The sequence below is a fragment of the Phalacrocorax aristotelis genome, chromosome 1, assembly GCF_949628215.1.
Source record: "Phalacrocorax aristotelis chromosome 1, bGulAri2.1, whole genome shotgun sequence".
NCBI classification, from domain to species: domain Eukaryota; kingdom Metazoa; phylum Chordata; class Aves; order Suliformes; family Phalacrocoracidae; genus Phalacrocorax; species Phalacrocorax aristotelis.
This window is the reverse complement of record NC_134276.1, coordinates 32,234,651-32,252,080: the sequence shown is the minus strand read 5'-3', so window position 1 is coordinate 32,252,080 and position 17,430 is coordinate 32,234,651. Positions and strand designations below refer to the sequence as shown.

The following is a 17,430-nucleotide window of genomic DNA, read 5'->3' as shown; positions in this document are numbered from 1 at the left end:
GAAGATGTGCCAGGGGAGGTTTACGCAGGATATTAGGAAAGGGTTCTTCATCCAGAGGGTGGTGGAGCACTGGAACAGGCTCCCCAGGGAGGCAGTCACGGCGCCAAGCATGGCCATATTCAAGAAGCACTTGGAAAATGCCCTCAGAGACACGGTGTGAATTTGGGGTTGTCCTGTGCAGGGACATGGACTTGATGATCCTTGTGGGTCCCTTCCAACTCAGGGCATTCTATGATTCTCCAACTTTGGGATGCTCCTGTCTCATGTTGGAAGCCTTTAAATCTCTCAGCTGGGATTTAGGTCCTTCACCTCATTCATGTAATCTGGGCCAGCAGACTGGCCAAGTGGGACCTGCTGCCTTCCATTTTGTAAAAGGATCCATGTGCTCATGCACTGTGTAACTTCTTTTTACCATTCAGTTTGTCTTGTATGGCACAAGCTCTGACAGAATCCACGTGCTTTTTAGGAATAACAGCTCAGTCAGGAATCCCAAGTTTTAAAATGGATGTAAGGGGGAAGTTTACCTCAATTTGGATGGTCTGGATAAAGTCCTGTGTGTCAATAAATATGGAGCCAGAGTATCACATTTGGTTTTATATTATGCTGAATTTTATTGGTAAGACTGTTTAAACTTTACCGTAAACAAAAGAAAAATGTTGAAGGTTTTTATTTGTTTTCATGCCATTGAGCTTCAAGCCACAGAAATCAATGTTAAATTTAAATATGCCTTACATTAATCTTGAGAAATTGTGTCTGTGTTGTCATGGCAGGATGAAATAGAATTAATGCAAGAAGTCTGACCTTCAGCAAACAGTAGCCCCTGGAACTTGAGTAGGTGTTTGGACTTCACTTCAGTTGTCTGCAGATGTTCTTGAAGCGAAGTTCCAAACTGCTGGTTATCTAGTTCCTTTAAAAAAATTATTAGCCTGAAAATGAGATGCATTTGAATTTGATAGTATTGCTTCCATTACTGCCAAGGTAATGGGAAAGATAAATGCTGTCTCTGTCACATACTCGCTTGTGAATTCTAATAGCAATCAAGCCCATAAGTGTAACTAGAAATGTTATAGGTTTTTGTTTTACATGGCTATTCAAACAAAGTAATAAAAAAAGAAATGTTGGATTGCAGTATGCAGTAGGATAAAGAATACCACTGTCTCCAGAGATCTTGTAAATGCTGACATGCTATCACAACAGATCAGTCTTACTGAGGATGTTTTGAAAGGTTATAAGTGGACTTTGTTTTCCAGGCTACACACTGGCAGGCTTCCCCCACCCCACACACGCTTCCTTTGAAATTCTCTCTTTCCCTGCCTTGATCTGATGTCTGTGCATAAGTACGCTTGGTCTAGAGTTCCTCTGCCACAAGGTGACTTTAAATTTAAATTCCGTACTCTAAAAATTGAGTAACTAATTATGAAGTTGTTTAAAGTCTATAAATTAAAAATAGGACAGTAAAGCTTTAAAAATAAATGATCTGGGAACAGTGCAATTAACCATACTTTGTGGCAACTTGGGCAAAAGATGCACTGATTAACTGGGATTTTTAATTTCCTTGTCTAAAAGCTAAAATAATTTCCTGACTGTGTTTTGACAAGGGAAGGATCCTTTAGCAGTAGTGAGATTCTGTTACAAGAAGAAACTTGTCTGATACAGTGAGCAGCATTGCCAGATCCCATTTTGCTTTTACTGACATCTTTTGTTAATTAGTTTTTAGGCTTGAAGATAGAGAGTTAATATAACGCTTTTGACTAGTATTAAAGCAACTATCTTCAAAGAGGTGACTTGGAAATCTGACTGACTGCTAGAAATTTTGTAATCTGAGAGCTCCCAGATACTGTATAAATCTATTTGAAACAATCAGGAGAGTAGGAGTGAATGTCCTAAAAGTATTCCATTGGCTCTTCAGGAAAATTTGGCATTACACCACTTACTTCTCATACCGTGAAATACGGTTTCCTTTTTTTAATGCAGAAATGGAAGAATTGGGCCATTACTCAAATTTACAGGTTGCCTGGAGTGTAAGCAGATGTTTCAATGTCCTTTTGATTTCACATTGAGTATAGATGGTTTGTCAGTAAAAATGATAGCTAGTATCTGAAAACTATCTCATTTTAGGCTGACTTAATCCAAGAAGCTGATCTTAAGTAGACATTCATAGCAGTTGCTTGTTAGCAATAGTGTTATAGTTTTTATTACAGTAATACTACTGTATATAAATCTGTTGCTTGAAATTATACTCAGGATAGCCAGACCCTGTACTTTCAACTCAACTTTACAGCAGTTATTTCTTTAGGAGCACTGGAATGAGGATGTGTTCCAATCTCATCCAGATTATTAAATCAGTTGTATTTAGTCATCCAAATCAGGCCTATTTAGAACCTCTCTAGGCAGTTAAGCAGTAGCTTTTACAATAATATGTTGAATATCTGTATAATACTAAATAAGACCCTATTTTATTATGGCCTATTATATGATGTGATAATCAAATTATGCCTTTCCTAAGCATCATTACCGAATGGAATTCTATTTTCTCTCTTAAAAAAAAAAAAGTTTTGCTTAAATATTCCCTCCAGAAGAACAAGAACCTTTTTAAAAAAATCAGATCCACACACTAGCAGTTTTATATTTCATCAATTTTTTTAGTTATGTAATCTTAATACTGAGTACTTCACATGAATAAAAGTTAAGAACAAAAATGTAAAACATCTTCAGCAAATGGTTTTTAATGTTTCTATAGATATTAAATTAACTTCAAAAATAAACTTCAAATAAGAATTCGCTCTGGGCTTTAAGTAATGGGTAAATGTTTTCTCATGTATCTAGTTTTGCATTGTGAAGACAGGACATAGATGGTTGCATGTTTTGAGGTTAACAAAACATTACAATGTAACAGCAAATTAGCTATGATTTCACGTCTGTATTATTTAATATTTAGGAACAAAAAAAGTTCATTATTTCTATTATTACTGTTTTGCTGTAGGATGTCAGCTGTAATGAAATCACAGCTTTGCCACAGCAGATAGGCCAGCTGAAATCTTTAAAAGAACTGAATGTCAGAAGAAATTACCTCGAAGTTTTACCCCAAGGTAAAAGCAAACAAACAAAAAATCCTAATATCTTTGCAGTAGCTCTTTTATTAGCATTTTGAAAGTATTTTTTACCATCTAAGTAAATATGATTAAAAAGTAGTAATTACTTTGTGTTCAAATTTATTCCATTTAAGTTTGCAGACTATAACATTCAGTGGTACTCACTAAATAGCAATACTTGAGGTTTTTTAATGGATTATCTTTATGATTCTAGGCTTCTTTTAAGTTGCAGAAGTACTTACCTGTGAATGCAGTACAGGAACTGGCTGCTTAGTTTCAGGGAAAAAAATATTTCAAAGTATTAATTTTAAAATTCATTGCCATTTCTATAACAATAACACTTTCTTCATTTTTCCAGTATAGAATGGACTAGAGTGGAGTAAATGTTGATCGTATTCCTTGCCTGAGTTTGTATCTTTCCTGATGCAAAAGAAGGCTTATTCAGAAATATTATTTTATGGCAAAAATAAATACAGATATATCACTGTCTCTCTTTTTTTGGTTACTTTTAGAACTAGTACAGCTGCCCTTGGTAAAGTTCGACTTTTCCTGCAATAAAGTGCTTGTGATTCCAATTTGTTTTAGAAAGATGGTGCAGTTACAAGTATTACTGCTTGAGAACAATCCTTTGCAATCTCCACCAGCACAAGTAAGTAACATCTGTAATTTAAATTGTGCCTTAATTTTGAGCGGATGATAACAAATTCTAGCTTATAAAATGTCACCTTCTGCAATTGCAGGCTTCTGAATGTCAGTCATCACAGACGCTAGTTGTTGATGTGTACGTAAGACACAGACAGTATGCTATGTTCTGTGTATGAGTCTGCATCACTTGAACCAACACGAATCTAGAAGATTTCCATTCAGCTAGCTACCTGCTTATTTTTGTAATTCCTGTCTGCATATGAAACTTACTGTTAGAATATGTATATAATTTTGAAAAAGGGAATAATGACAAATTTTCTCTGTTAATAAGAACCCAGTTGTAGGTGGTCTACAGTGATTTACTATTAACTTAAATCTGTGGGAAATTAATTTTACTTCATAGTGTAAGTTTATAGATTGTGATACACAGAGAAAGAGAAATGAAACTCCTGTTCTGAACTGTAAGCCATGCTGAGAAATTATTATAATAAATGAATGGAACCTGTGCTTGCTGCTTAAGCACAACTTCACTGCTGTTGTTGACTTACTGGACAGTAGATTTAAACTACATCTCTGAAAGCTGCATTTGTTCTAGGTCAACAGTTGTTGAAATACTTGAGAGTTTTTATTACGCTGGAGAAATGCTTTTCATAACCAGTGGTGATGCTGCTACTAAACTCAAAAAATACAGAGCAAGTTTCAGGGAACATAGAACCATAGAATCATTTAGGTTGGAAAAAAACCCTTAAGATCATCAAGTCCAACCGTTAACCCAATGCTACCAAGTCCACCACTAAACAGTGTCCCTAAGCGCCACATCTACATGTCTTTTAAATACCTCCAGGGATGGTGACTCAACCACTTCCCTGGGCCGCCTGTTCGATGCTTGACAACCTCTTCAGTGAAGAATTTTTTCCTAATATTCAATCTAAACCTCCCCTGATGCAACTTGAGGCCATTTCCTCTTGTCCTATCACTAGTTACTTGGGAGAAGAGACCGATACCCATCTCACTACAACCTCCTTTCAGGTAGTTGTAGAGTTCAGTAACTCATCTTTATCTGAAGTACCTTTTAAAAAAATAGAAGACAAAAAATAATAAAACAGGAGAATACCAAAATGTTTTCAATACTGAAGTGTGACATTAGTTTATACACATTCTCAGTCCTGCAAGCTTCATACAAAGTCTAAAACAATGGGGCCCTTAAGTAACCAGGAAAGCTTGTGTGCACCACAGGTGCAGAGGCAGAAGCACTTGAGCTAGAAGTCTGCAGTTAAAGAAAAAAAATTCTAAAATGCAGGTGAAATGCATCATAAAGGTGGTTGGACACTAGTAAAACAATGTGACTTAGAGTATAAAAGACATGCTGATTAATTAAATGTCATTACTGACTAATTTTGGAAAATAATTATTCAATTTATGGTTAGTAATAGGCCATATGATATATTACTTTGTAATTATTTTTGCGTGAAAAGCTCATTTGGATTTTTTAAAATAAAATAAATTCTTTTCTTGTTTTGTCTTTTATGCTCTGAGGGTTTTTATACTACTACACACAGATAATTGTTTGGGTACTTGAAGTAGTTCTTAGTAATTAAAAAAAAAAAGAATAAATTCCATTTTCCTTTATGTGATATCTATTGTGATGATATGAGTTGGTTTTCTGCGAGTTATGCGCTAAGTGACATTTGGAATACATTACTTCTTTCATTCTAGTTAGAAACCTATCCTTTTTTTCTTCTCTAACAGATTTGTACGAAGGGTAAGGTGCATATATTCAAATATCTGACTGTACAGGCCTGTCAGATTAAAACAGCAGACTCACTGTATCTTAATGCCATAGAACAGCAGCATTTGCCCCAGCCCGTGGAAGAAAGGTACATGTGAAAATCTCGCTTGTTTTTTCATGTAACACTTCTGAACAAAGTGAAATAAATATATTTATATCTTTAGCTTCCAGAGATTTGTTTGTTTAGATGCTATTTAGAGTGCACTTTTTGGAACACAGATTTGTTTTGCTTTAATATATTTTATTCTAGTGAAATCCCTATAAGAATTTAGAACAAAGTATTGTAACAATATGTTCCAATTAAAGTTAGCAATAAGATAGAGCTTAGAAGTGAACCTTAGTTTAAATCTAACATCTTACTAGTAGACTACTGGAATATATTGAAAATAATTGAGATGGTAGTATCATTAAGTGTTGGAACTTTCTCGTAAATCTGTTAACACATTAAATGAGTTTTGATTTCTTGTATTGTTCTGTGATTTATATGTTGTTATACATTCATTGCGTAGTTGTTTTAAGCTTTTTTAAAAATTCGTCCAGACTGTTATCTATCCAGCAGAGAGAACTGTATAATTGTTGAGACCCTTTTAAGGTGAAATGTGCTAATTTGTTAGCAAAATTAAATACAAAATCTTTAATGTCTTTCAAACATTAGGAAATGTCATCTTATATGGTGGTATTAGGACAGAAACTAGCTCCTTTTTATGAGAGTCTCCATAGCTAATAGGAAACAAGTTTTTAGCCAGTCCTCCTTCATTATACATGGGAAGTATAATATAATCAATCAGAGAAAGAACGATAATGCCCTATTTTTGGAGAGACGTACTCAATAAAAACAAAGTGTTGATGTAAATAAAAACAGAGATGTTGCTGCTAACACCCTAGGGAAAAAAAACAACCTGTTACAGAATCTTCCTATCAGTCATCTAGGTAAGGTTTCAAGCAAATTTTTTGGTTTTTTGCGTGTATGTTTGGAGACACTTTGTGGATTTCTGTCAGATAAATGCCAAAGGTGGGAAGAATCCAGGATGAAGAGCAACTTTTCTGTTTGGGAAACACTTGCTGGTTTTCTGTTTTGTTCTTTTAGTATACAAGAAAAAAATGACAGGAATGTCATGTCCTGTATGACGTTTTGGCCATACAGGATTATACAGGTTAGGGTATGGGGGTAGCACAGAGTAGGTACCAGTTGGTAACTAACAGCCTAATGCTCTGTCTCATAATAATTACCAGATTTTGATTTTAGAGAATAATTTCACACTTCTAAAGAAAAAGCATAACCTAGTTAGGATTTCCATATGCAGTTTCTATACAAAATCCTTTGTGTTTACTGATAGGGGATGATTTAAGATTAGGATTAATTAGATATTTTACTGGTGTGAAGACTGATAAAGTTCTTTTTTAAATTGTCGTGTCAGTCTGAATTTAGGATTACAGCTTTGAGAATTGCAAATAAGAGGATAATAAAGCTATTTTTAAAAGTTAGGTGAGGAGTGTATTGCATCTAATAGTGTACTTTACCTAGTATGACCTCTACTCATTTTAATGAAACCAGGAGAGAGGAGCAGTTGCCATTACTGTCGTCGTTTTCTTAAAAACCTAAATTTCAAAGTCTATTTTAAAGCACAAAAGAAGGTTTCTGTGCTAATAACTACTTCAAGCCGCAGGGAAATACCAGTTCATTTTAATGCGTCAACGGTTAGAATTAAATCAGTTGACTCCAGTTTGAGTTCAACTAGTTTAGTTGCTTTTCCCATGGCTAGATGACGTCAGTCGGACTCCTGTGCTACTTAGCTAGTAACTAAGCGTTTCTACACAGTGTATAGACAAAAGCAAGCTTTGTAGCAGGCTTCTGTTGTTTTCATTAGTCATTAGGCTAGACAGCTATTCCATCTGATCTATTTTACTATCCCCAGACTGCAAATGAGTAGTTTTTAACCATACTAAACTATTTCAGCCTAGTCCATTAAGACTGGTTGGAATTTTGCTTTGATTTAAGTGAAACCAGAACAGAGTTCTAATGGTAAATGCTATAATAGCTTCTTATTGTGGTCTTATTTTTTTTTTTAATTCACATCTAGCATTGATGACATCTACCCAAGTAAAAAGGACTCAGATTCAGGTGTTGGTAGTGATAACGGTGATAAACGTTTGTCAGCAACAGAGGTAAGTTGCCTGAATTTTGTGTCCAGCTCCCCTTCCCTCCACAGCCATATTTTGACTATATTTTAAATGGGGTAACAGTGTAAATAAGTTTTTAGCCATCAAAACTGCAGCCACATCCTTGGCATTAATTTCTCGCTAAGAAATGGCTAAAACAAAGATAAAAGGAAACTGGGGGGCTTTTTTTGGCGGGTGGTGTTGGGTTTTTTTGTCTGTACACTTCTGAAGAGGGAAGTGAGATACTTGCTTACAAATGGTCAACAACCTGCCAACAGTGAAAATTCACTACAGTTTTCAGGCAGTTTACTTAATCTAGAGAAAGAGACCAAACCAGAATCCATATCTGATCTTTCCAGTGAAGTAAATGTCCTAACAGGCTACATGCCTGGTGGCTTCTCAATCCTTTTCTCTCTGACTGCTGACTCTTACCTGTTGGGAATAAACAGGACTTCAGTGTGCCCAGTCCTTGTGTGTTCTGTGATGTCATGGTTATGGCAGTTTGCTGCAGTGTAGGAACTTCAGAAACTTTGCAGATCTTAATGTGTTTGCATGCTCTGGCAGTTAGGCAGGGCTGGAATTAAGCCTTCCGAATTTCTTCTGAACTATGTTGTCTGACTGAGCAAAGAGAAAGGATGGCTTTCTGAGACCAGTGTTGTCCAAAGCAGTTACAACAGGCTTTCCTAGAACTTTTTTCTGAGGCACTGCTCAGCTGAACAGGGCACTAAATCTATTTGGAGTTGAACTGGATAAATAATGGTAATTAAGTAAAGAATTTGCAGCATAATTCAGTGATAATCTTTCTGAAATGTACAAATAATGGGATTTGTGGTCTGACCTAATGGGAAATATTCAGGTCACAATAAAAGAATGGACTTCTTGCTATTTAAAATAATTTTACATGGATTCTTTAGTGTTTCTTTCCTCCTTTGAGGAAAAGAGAGTCTGTTGCTTTTGAAACAAATATATAAAGAATCAAGCTTAGGTACTGAATTTGTAGGTCCTAAAAACCAAACTGAAAGTGAATCCACTTACTCACTAATTGCTCTTTTAAATACAAGAGCCCTTAGAAACCCCTGAGGGGTTTTTTTTTTTTCAAGTATTTGGGCAAGTTTCCTGCTCGATGAAATGAATCAGAATTATGATTATTTCTAGCCAGACTTCTAATAGTTTCCCTCTACTTGTAAGAGCGTGCAGTCCATTCAGAGATGCTTACAAACTGCTTTGCCATTTTTACGCTTCCTGAAGCTGAGTTAGCTTGTTAATGAAACTGTTATTCTAGAATTTCCTCTTTAGCTATTAATAACACCTTTAGAAAATAAATTATCTTTCCTGTAATCAAAATGACAATTTGAATGCTGCAAAAAATTGTTTTAAAGACAACCAACAGTGATCCCATACATTTTCATTAGTACAAAGGCTTTTAGTATGAGAACTATTTACTCATTCCATCCCTGCCTGACTACTGCTCTACTATTAAGGAGAAAATAGATGCTGAGATCAGTAATCTCAAATGTATTTGGTAGTAAATTCAGCACTCACTTTTACTTCTGAGGCGACCTTTAATACCTGTGTAGCAATTGAGAATTGTGCAAGAAATATGGGCATGTTGCGAATACAGATTCACATTAATTACAGTCAGAAATCTGCATGCCAAACATTAGATAAACTTTAAATGATCAGTCATGATCATTAAAACACATTTTTGGAGGGTTTTTGTAAATACATCGGACATATAAAAACAAATTACAGTTTAGTCTGAAGGCTAGTGGCTGTTAAGTTTCAGCTGTTTTACAGAAAATACTACAAAGTCATCTTGCATTTGTATAACTTCAAAAATGGTAACTTAAATTAATTATCTGTTTGAATACTAGTGTATTTTTTAGGAAGCTTATTAATTAGCTTTGAGTCCATACACATAGGAGGAAGTGCTTGATGAAATGAACAATTTACGTATTTCTGTCTGGCTTGTTGGTAGGGTCATTACAGGGCCAGTTCTTCAGAGCTATAGCCATCATGGGGGTTTCAAGTGAAAGACATATTGTAGTGTTGCTGTAAAATTGATGGCAGCAACTTGAAGGTGAATTCTGCTTTAAGGTAATGAACTCATGTACCTCATCTTTTAGGAACAGTGTAGCTTTTTCATTCATTTTCCACCTCTCTTTGGCCTTATTTTTTCTTCAGTTAAAATTCATTAGAAGAACAAGGTACTCATTAAGATCCAGATGGTGTCCCTGCTTTATTACCCATAACAGTGATACATTAGTACCAGCAAGAATGTACATGAATATTCTTTCCAAATGCATCATCTGAATTCAGTGTTGGAATAAAGTTAGGTATTTTTGATTCTCATGTCTATTGTCATTTTCTGTTGCCAGCTGAATAAAAATAAAACTGTGTATGAAGGAAGTGAGACGCAGTATTTCACCTGTGAAGGAGCAGTACGTTTGTATTATTGCAAGCTGCTTTGGATAGTTTCTGTTTCATAGTATACTGGCAGGAAACACCTGGAAAATCAATTGCAGAGTTCTGTAAGCCCTGAAAGAGACATAGCCTGTTAAAGGAATGATTCTGTTTCCAAATTGAATGGCTGATGGCTTTTTTTACACCAACATTCAATAATATATCCCTAAAAGCTGTGTGTGTTACTCTGCTGAGAAAAAAAGTTTTGCCTGTTTTAGTACTCAGAACTTGTATTAATGCATATAAGGACACTTTACTGTAAAATTTTCAAATTATAGTTGTGAAATTAACAAAACATGAATCTTTGAACTAGAAAAGACTAAATCTAATGCTTAAATGTCACATGAGATACAACCTGAAAGAAAGAGAAGGAACTTCACTGTAGCCTTGGCTGTCTAAATGAGTTTATATTGTGCATGTCTTTTTTAGCTGTTGGATTGTCATTGTTTCAGGTCTGAAAGAACTAGTGAATTTTGTGCTTAGAATACTTGGAGTGTGGTTTGTTTATATTCTGTTTGAGATACTAATTTGTCTAGTTTTAAAATAAAATTTATTTTAAACATTAAAATTTATTTTAAAAATTGACAAATAAGAACAGTACTGCAATGTTAGTTCACTTCATTATAAAGCTTCATAATTTGGATAAAGCTTTATCAAGTCCCTGAAGATCCCTTTGAATTTTTTTTTTCAGCAGAAGAATACAGAAAGTGAATTCACAGAGTTAATAATGTACAGTTTATTCACAAAGAACATCATTTCTGGTGGTCCACATTTACAGAATGTGTTAAGTCCAGGGTATTCTTGGCAAATGGGAATAACCACATGTATCTTTGCTTTGCTCTTAAAAAACTGTATCAGGTTTGCTCCATTCCTTATCACAAATCTCAGCTTCAGGATTTTAAAAAAGTATTTTCTGTATGGAATATGAACATCTCAAGGGAGCAAGAATGGCATAATTCTACTGGAAGCTAGTGACTATGGAGCTGAATAACTGGTTTTATGTAATAATCTCCCATTCCGTTGCAGAACTTGTGCTGCAATGGGCTGCATTGTTAAATGGAGAAACACCATTTCCTTAAAAATATATTCTTAACGGATATGGAGCAAACTACTATATAGGTATTATAGCAGTTATAATTACAGCATACATGTATGGAATATGTATGCTCAGGGTAGGAAGTTACAGAAACACAAAGCATCTAAAGAATGAGCAACATCAGTGGGTTTGTTGGGAAATAGATTCACAAAGCTCTGACAGACTGTTTTAGTGGTACCCTTGCTATCTTGGGAGAGCAAGAATAAAAACTCAGTCTCTTCTGGAAACTGTATTTTTCATAGAATCGTGGAATCATTTAGTTTGGAAAAGACCTTTAAGATCATCAAGTCCAACCGTTAACCCAGCACTGCCAAGTCTACCACTAAACCCTGTCCCTAAGCACCACCTATACACATCTTTTAAATACCTCCAAGACTGGAGACTCAACCACTTCCCTGGGCCGCCTGTTCAATGCTTGACAACCTCTTTAGTGAAGAATTTTTTCCTAATATTCAATCTAAACCTCCCCTGATGCAACTTGAGGCCATTTCCTCTTGTCCTATCACTAGTTACTTGGGAGAAGAGACGGATACCCACCTCACTACAACCTCTTTTCAGGTAGTTGTGGAGTGCAATAAGTTCTCTCCTCAGCCTCCGGTTCTCCAGAGTAAACAACCCCATAAGACTTGCTCTGCAGACCCTTCACCAGCTTTGTTTCCCCTCTCTGGAAATGCTCCAGCACCTCAGTGTTTTTCTTGTAATGAGGGGCCCAAAACTGAACACAATATTTAAGGTGTGGCCTCAACAGTGCCAAGTACAGGGGCACGATCACTTCCCTACTCCTGCTGGCCACACTATTCCTGATACAAGCCAGGATGCTGTTGGCCTTCTTGGCCACCTGGGCACACTGCTGGCTCATGTTCAGCCGGCTGTCAGCCAGTACCCCCAGGTCCTTCTCTGCTGAGCAGCGTTCCAGCCACTCCTCCCCAAGCCTGTAGCGGTGCATGGGGTTGTTGTGACCCAAGTGCAAGACCCAGCGCTTGGCCTTGTAGAATCTCATACCATTGGCTCTGGCCCAACGATCCAGCCTGTCCAGGTCCCTCTGGAGATCCTTCCTACCCTCAAGCAGACGAACCCTCCCACCCAAATTGGTGTCGTCTTCAAACTTACTGAGGGTGCACTCGATCCCCTCATCCAGATCATTGATAAAAATATTAAACAAGACTAACCCCAGTACTGAGCCTTTGGGAACACTGCTTGTGAATGGCTGCCACTCACCACCACTCTTTGGGCTCGGCCATCCAGCCGTTTTTTAACCCAGCAAAGAGTACACCTGTCCAAGCCATGAGCAGCCAGTTTCTCCAGGAGAATGCTGAGGGAAACGGTATGAAAAGCTTACTAGTTTTTGCTGTAGTTCACATCAAGGGAGAATGTGAGCAGGTTGCTGCCAGTTCTACAGAACAGCAGAGCCCTAGTGGCATGGGACAGAAGCGTAGGCTGGTGTGTCAAGCACTTCTTTGTGTAGCCACTATCTTTAAAGTCATAGACAGGATAAGCTTGTAGATAAAAGTAATGTGTTTTAGTGTACCGGCTAATGCAGCTGAAAAAAATGGATGAGGTTTTAAGCCAATGAAGAAAAGCTAGTGTACTTGAAAGTTCGTGCTTTTTTTCAGCTCTACAACTTAATCTAATAAAAGATACCGCCTCAGCCTACAAATCTCATCTTGCTTGCTTTAGCCATTAAATTAACAAGCTACACGGTAATGCAGGGGAGAAAAGTCTTGGAGGAAAAGAAAAAAGGACTGTGATATGAGGCTCAGTTTTTCTGCAGACATTGATGTCTACAAGAAGCCCCTATTCTCAGCTGTTCCAAGAAAGCACTCAGAGAGCAGCACAGTGCAACTGTGTCACTGCAAGGAGAGGATTAGTGCAGTGAGGAAGATAGGAAAAGACAACAGAGGAATTGTGCTGCTTGGCAAGCCTCATGTGAGGATATATTCAGCGTGACTATGGCTTCCTACAGCAGGATTTGGGTCATGTTAGATGCTTTGGTCTCTCGCGTATTAGTTTGCTGTTCTTTCATAAGCACTCTTCTTAATACGTATATTTTTTGTCAGTCTTGGTTTGAGCTGAAACAAGTGTTTCCTCTTATTTCTTTTTAGCCATCTGATGAAGATACTATCAGCTTTAATGTTCCAATGTCGGACATCATGGAAGAGGATCAGGTTATAAAGGAAGATTCAGGTCACCATGCTCACTCAAGAAAAGGTTGGAATGTAAAAAAAGCAAAAGTTAAATATAGGGAAATTCTGTCTGCTAGTTCTATGTATAAGACTAAATTCAATTTGCAAAAATCACAGCCCAACAAGCATTAATCTTGTACAAAAGCAGGGTCTATTTCTGTAGTTGGACTTAATGCGTATAAAAAGCTTTATTATTCAAAGTCAGTATTTCCCCTGGAAAGAAATAAATCTCTTCAGATTTTGAGAGAAGGTGTAATTTTATCTAAATTTTATTGAAGTAACTTATGTTTTTCTAAATTATATCTATATAATGATTAAAAAATGTTTCTCCAAGGTCTGCACATACTAATGATAAATGGCAGGATGAACTCACTGAGTTGCATTTGGAAACCATTTAAATAGAAGATCAGCCTTTCCCCATCGTTACATACTAGATTAAATGAACTTGAATTGAGATACTCATCAGAATTTAGTAGAATAGTAAGTGAGATAGTAAAAGCATTACATCCTGCCTGCAGTGTTTGTTGGCACACTGGAGAAGGTAAGTTATAGGATCAGAGGAGAAAATTATTACTGCCTCATACCCCTGGAAGCAAGAGATTGGCATAGGCTCTGAATCATTCGGTTTGAGTTCTGCTCAGAGTTTGAGTGTTTGTTATAGTATAACAACTCTGAAGTTGCGTTAAACTGCAAGTCACTGGCCGAGACATCTAAATGTCCTTAAATACTCTCTAGCTGCCCAGCTGTGTTCTTGCACTGGTGCTGGCAAGACATATTTGGTGTAGTTCAAAACCAACTGCACTAATGCCAGTTCTGTTGCTTCTGATATACAACTGTATGAGCCCAAGGTGTTGATTTATTACAACTTTGAAATTAATTGGCATCACTCCTTAGAATGCAGAAGTCTTAACTTGTTTGAGGTTTTTAATATGCTTTGAATTTAAACTTTGCATGGTTTTGAGCTCTGTAATTTAATACAATTGAATTGGGTTGAGTAACAAATGTTGAGCTGAAACAGAAATAATTTTTCTGTCTTTTTTATTGTTGTTATTAGTGGGATTCCATCAGGGATCTTCTCACTTGATTGTCAATGATAAGGCAAGAGAAACAGGAAATCAGTTTGATGAATCGGATGCCCTTACTACTGAATTCATGACTTACATTAAGGCAAGTTTGTGACAATTTTAAATGGGGAGGGAGATATCTTCACTGCATTCATAAGTATAGAACAAGCAGGAATGACAAACTGCAGACATTTTAGTGAATAAGAGACCACAATTGATATTCATTGACATAAAAAATAGAGAAAGCAAAAATAAACAGGTAGGTTTAAAGTGATTACAGTTAATGTAGGATGTCAATTTACGCATAACTCTTCCTAGTATATGTGAGTTGTCCTTTAACTCTGTTTAAGGATTTAAGAAAAAGTGGGAGATGTGTTCTGTACTATTCGCTTTATATTTTGAATAGAGCAATTTTTGCATTTGTTATGTTAGTAAAATGGAAGAAGACTTTCAGAATTAGCTGTGGTGGCTAAAGTTATGAAATAATGTTATGGCATTAAAATACATTTTCTTAAATGTTTTGAAATTATAGTAGAAATTGAGAGATCTCTAAAGACAAATTACATCAAACCTAAAATAAAATCTATTATTCTAGGAACCTACCTTTTGCAAGATTTGGCAACTTCCTTTCTTGGTAGATTTTGGGAGTATACGCTGACTGTTACGAACTTTGAGATGCTATAAGTGATAGGAAAGAGCATTTGAATAATTGTGTGGATATTTGTGTGTGTAACAAAACATATATGTGCGTGTATATAAAAGTATGTAAGAAAACACAGGTTATCCACAATAAGAAACTATGAGATTATACCCATCGGTCTTTTTTGTATGTAAAGATCTGGGTACCACTTTAGTTTCCTTAAGATGTTCATTACTGAACACTGGTGCTCTGTATTGCTGGTCACACTTGCCACAGGCAGTTGCTTAATCCATTTGAAAGTATTACTCTTGTCTTTCTGTCATGGTTAATGAGTACTTGCTTATCAGTCATGTGGCATGTTTCTGTCATGTGGCTTCTTGTCGGGGAACTATCATGTGTGCTTTCTTTTTTAAATGTTTTTCATAATGTATGACCTTTTAGAAATTGTTCTGTTGTGCCTTTTTGCCTGTTTTAAGTTGTATTTTCCCTATTCGTATTGTCACTTCCTCATTTTTTTCTATTTGTGGCATTAGATTTAGTGGAATATGCCTAGACGTTACGTGTCTGAGAAAGCTGCAATAGAATCCATAGACATGTACTACAAATCATTAGTGATTGCTGTTGTGTGGCAACTCATGAAATTCACTTGCTTTATTATATAGCGAGAACTGCCTGACGAATTTATAAACTGAATGTAGTTAGGTAGACTGAGGGGTTTTTGAAAGATACCAGAGAAATTTTGAGCAAGTGTTTTTCTTCTGTGAAAATTTATTTGCCGGATACTTTCACTAGATCCTTTGCAATGCAAAGATATTTGAGAAACAGTAGCATTTTGTAGCATTCCTGTGGACATGATGTCTCCTCTTGATTTATAAGCCAGAAGGGATTATTTAGTATGGATATTTTTAGAATAATTTTCTCCTTCTGTGGAGATTCTTAAGGTGCGCAAAGAGGCACTGTATCACTTCCATCTTCCATTGCTTATCGGAAAAAATGTGCTGGGAAGTAATAGTGGAAAGAAAGCATGTGGTCTTTCAGCTTCTTGGAAACAGACATCTGGTTCTGCAAAAGATCTCTTTATTTGAGCAACCTTTTTGTTTTTTCTAGAAACAAAACTCTTGCAGATTTTCAGCTAGTTGCAGAGTCTCTGAGGTGGCAGCCACAGACGACTAGCATTTAAAAACCAAGGAAAAAAACCCCGCCTTTTCCCTTTCGTAGTTACTGAAGACATGTAGTTATCAGAAAACTTGTATTTACATAGTAAATATATGTTGCTTATTATTTTTTATTTAAAAATGTGAATTCAGTAGTGTTTAAAATGGCAATAGTGTATTGTCTAAAACATCGTTGATTATTAGGAAGTGTTGTTTATAGTTGCTGGATGTTTAGGACGCTACGGGTTATCTTATTGGCTTGTTCTTTTGTGACTTTTATACTAAAAACTTATTATTTTTATGTAGTCAAAAATGTTAACAAATGATCCTAGGTTTCCTGTGTACAAATTTTCAGCAAGTGTACACGTTTGAGGTGAATGAACTAGGTAAAAGGGGATAGAATATTTTCCTTCTTCTCTGACAAAGGGGTGTACACATATAAATCTGAATGTACATAATATTATGTAGGTACTTTGTATTTCCTTTCCTTGTTCTTCTCACTTCATCATCTTGATTTTCAGTAGCGTACCATTTGAAGGCTCTTCCCTTGGGAATGTCCTCTATCATAATAAGATAATATTATCTGAAATAATTTGTTGCAGACACTGTTTCAGTAAAATATAGTTACTGTATTGAATTTCAGTGTAAGAATGTTGCCAGAGTGAGCAGTTTAATTTATTTTAATTTTTATATCATCTTAACATTATGTCAGTTGATCACAGTTGGTGACTTGAACAGGTAGCACATCTGTTTTATTCTGAGGGTTTTGAATTCAGGGCATTTTCCTTCTTGTGCAGGTTTCAGAGCCTGTGTTCTCTGGTTTACATTTAGTCATGTACTAGAATGTCTTTTGAGACAGAGGTATTGTAAAATTGAAATTCTGGTTAACCAAACCGTACATAAAATCAGTACAACTTGCTGTGCAAAAGAGGATCTTAGATATGGAGGATTTTGTAATTTTTCAAATGTTAGTCCTAATTTATATGGCTTTATTTATCTTAGCTAATTATGCCCAGAGACTGAGGACTACCTTCTACAATAAGTGCTGCGTTTTTGTCATCTTGTGATATATTCCCTTCTTATGGGAAAAGTCATGTGCTTCATTCCTGTAAGGAAAAGAAAAAAATAATTACTTTATTCATTC

General features: G+C 36.0%; 1 protein-coding gene across 5 annotated transcripts in view; it reads left to right on the top strand.

Moving 5' to 3' along the window:
- LRCH1 (leucine rich repeats and calponin homology domain containing 1) overlaps positions 1-17,430 on the top strand; it is a 138,850-nt gene that overhangs the window by 74,983 nt on the left and 46,437 nt on the right. For all 5 annotated transcript variants that reach the window (XM_075087014.1, XM_075087004.1, XM_075087023.1 and 2 more), the window contains exons 4-9: positions 2,984-3,089; positions 3,605-3,741; positions 5,487-5,614; positions 7,608-7,692; positions 13,348-13,453; positions 14,483-14,595. In XM_075087014.1, coding sequence (XP_074943115.1) covers positions 2,984-3,089; positions 3,605-3,741; positions 5,487-5,614; positions 7,608-7,692; positions 13,348-13,453; positions 14,483-14,595 — 675 coding nt within the window. The remainder of the gene's footprint in view (positions 1-2,983; positions 3,090-3,604; positions 3,742-5,486; positions 5,615-7,607; positions 7,693-13,347; positions 13,454-14,482; positions 14,596-17,430) is intronic.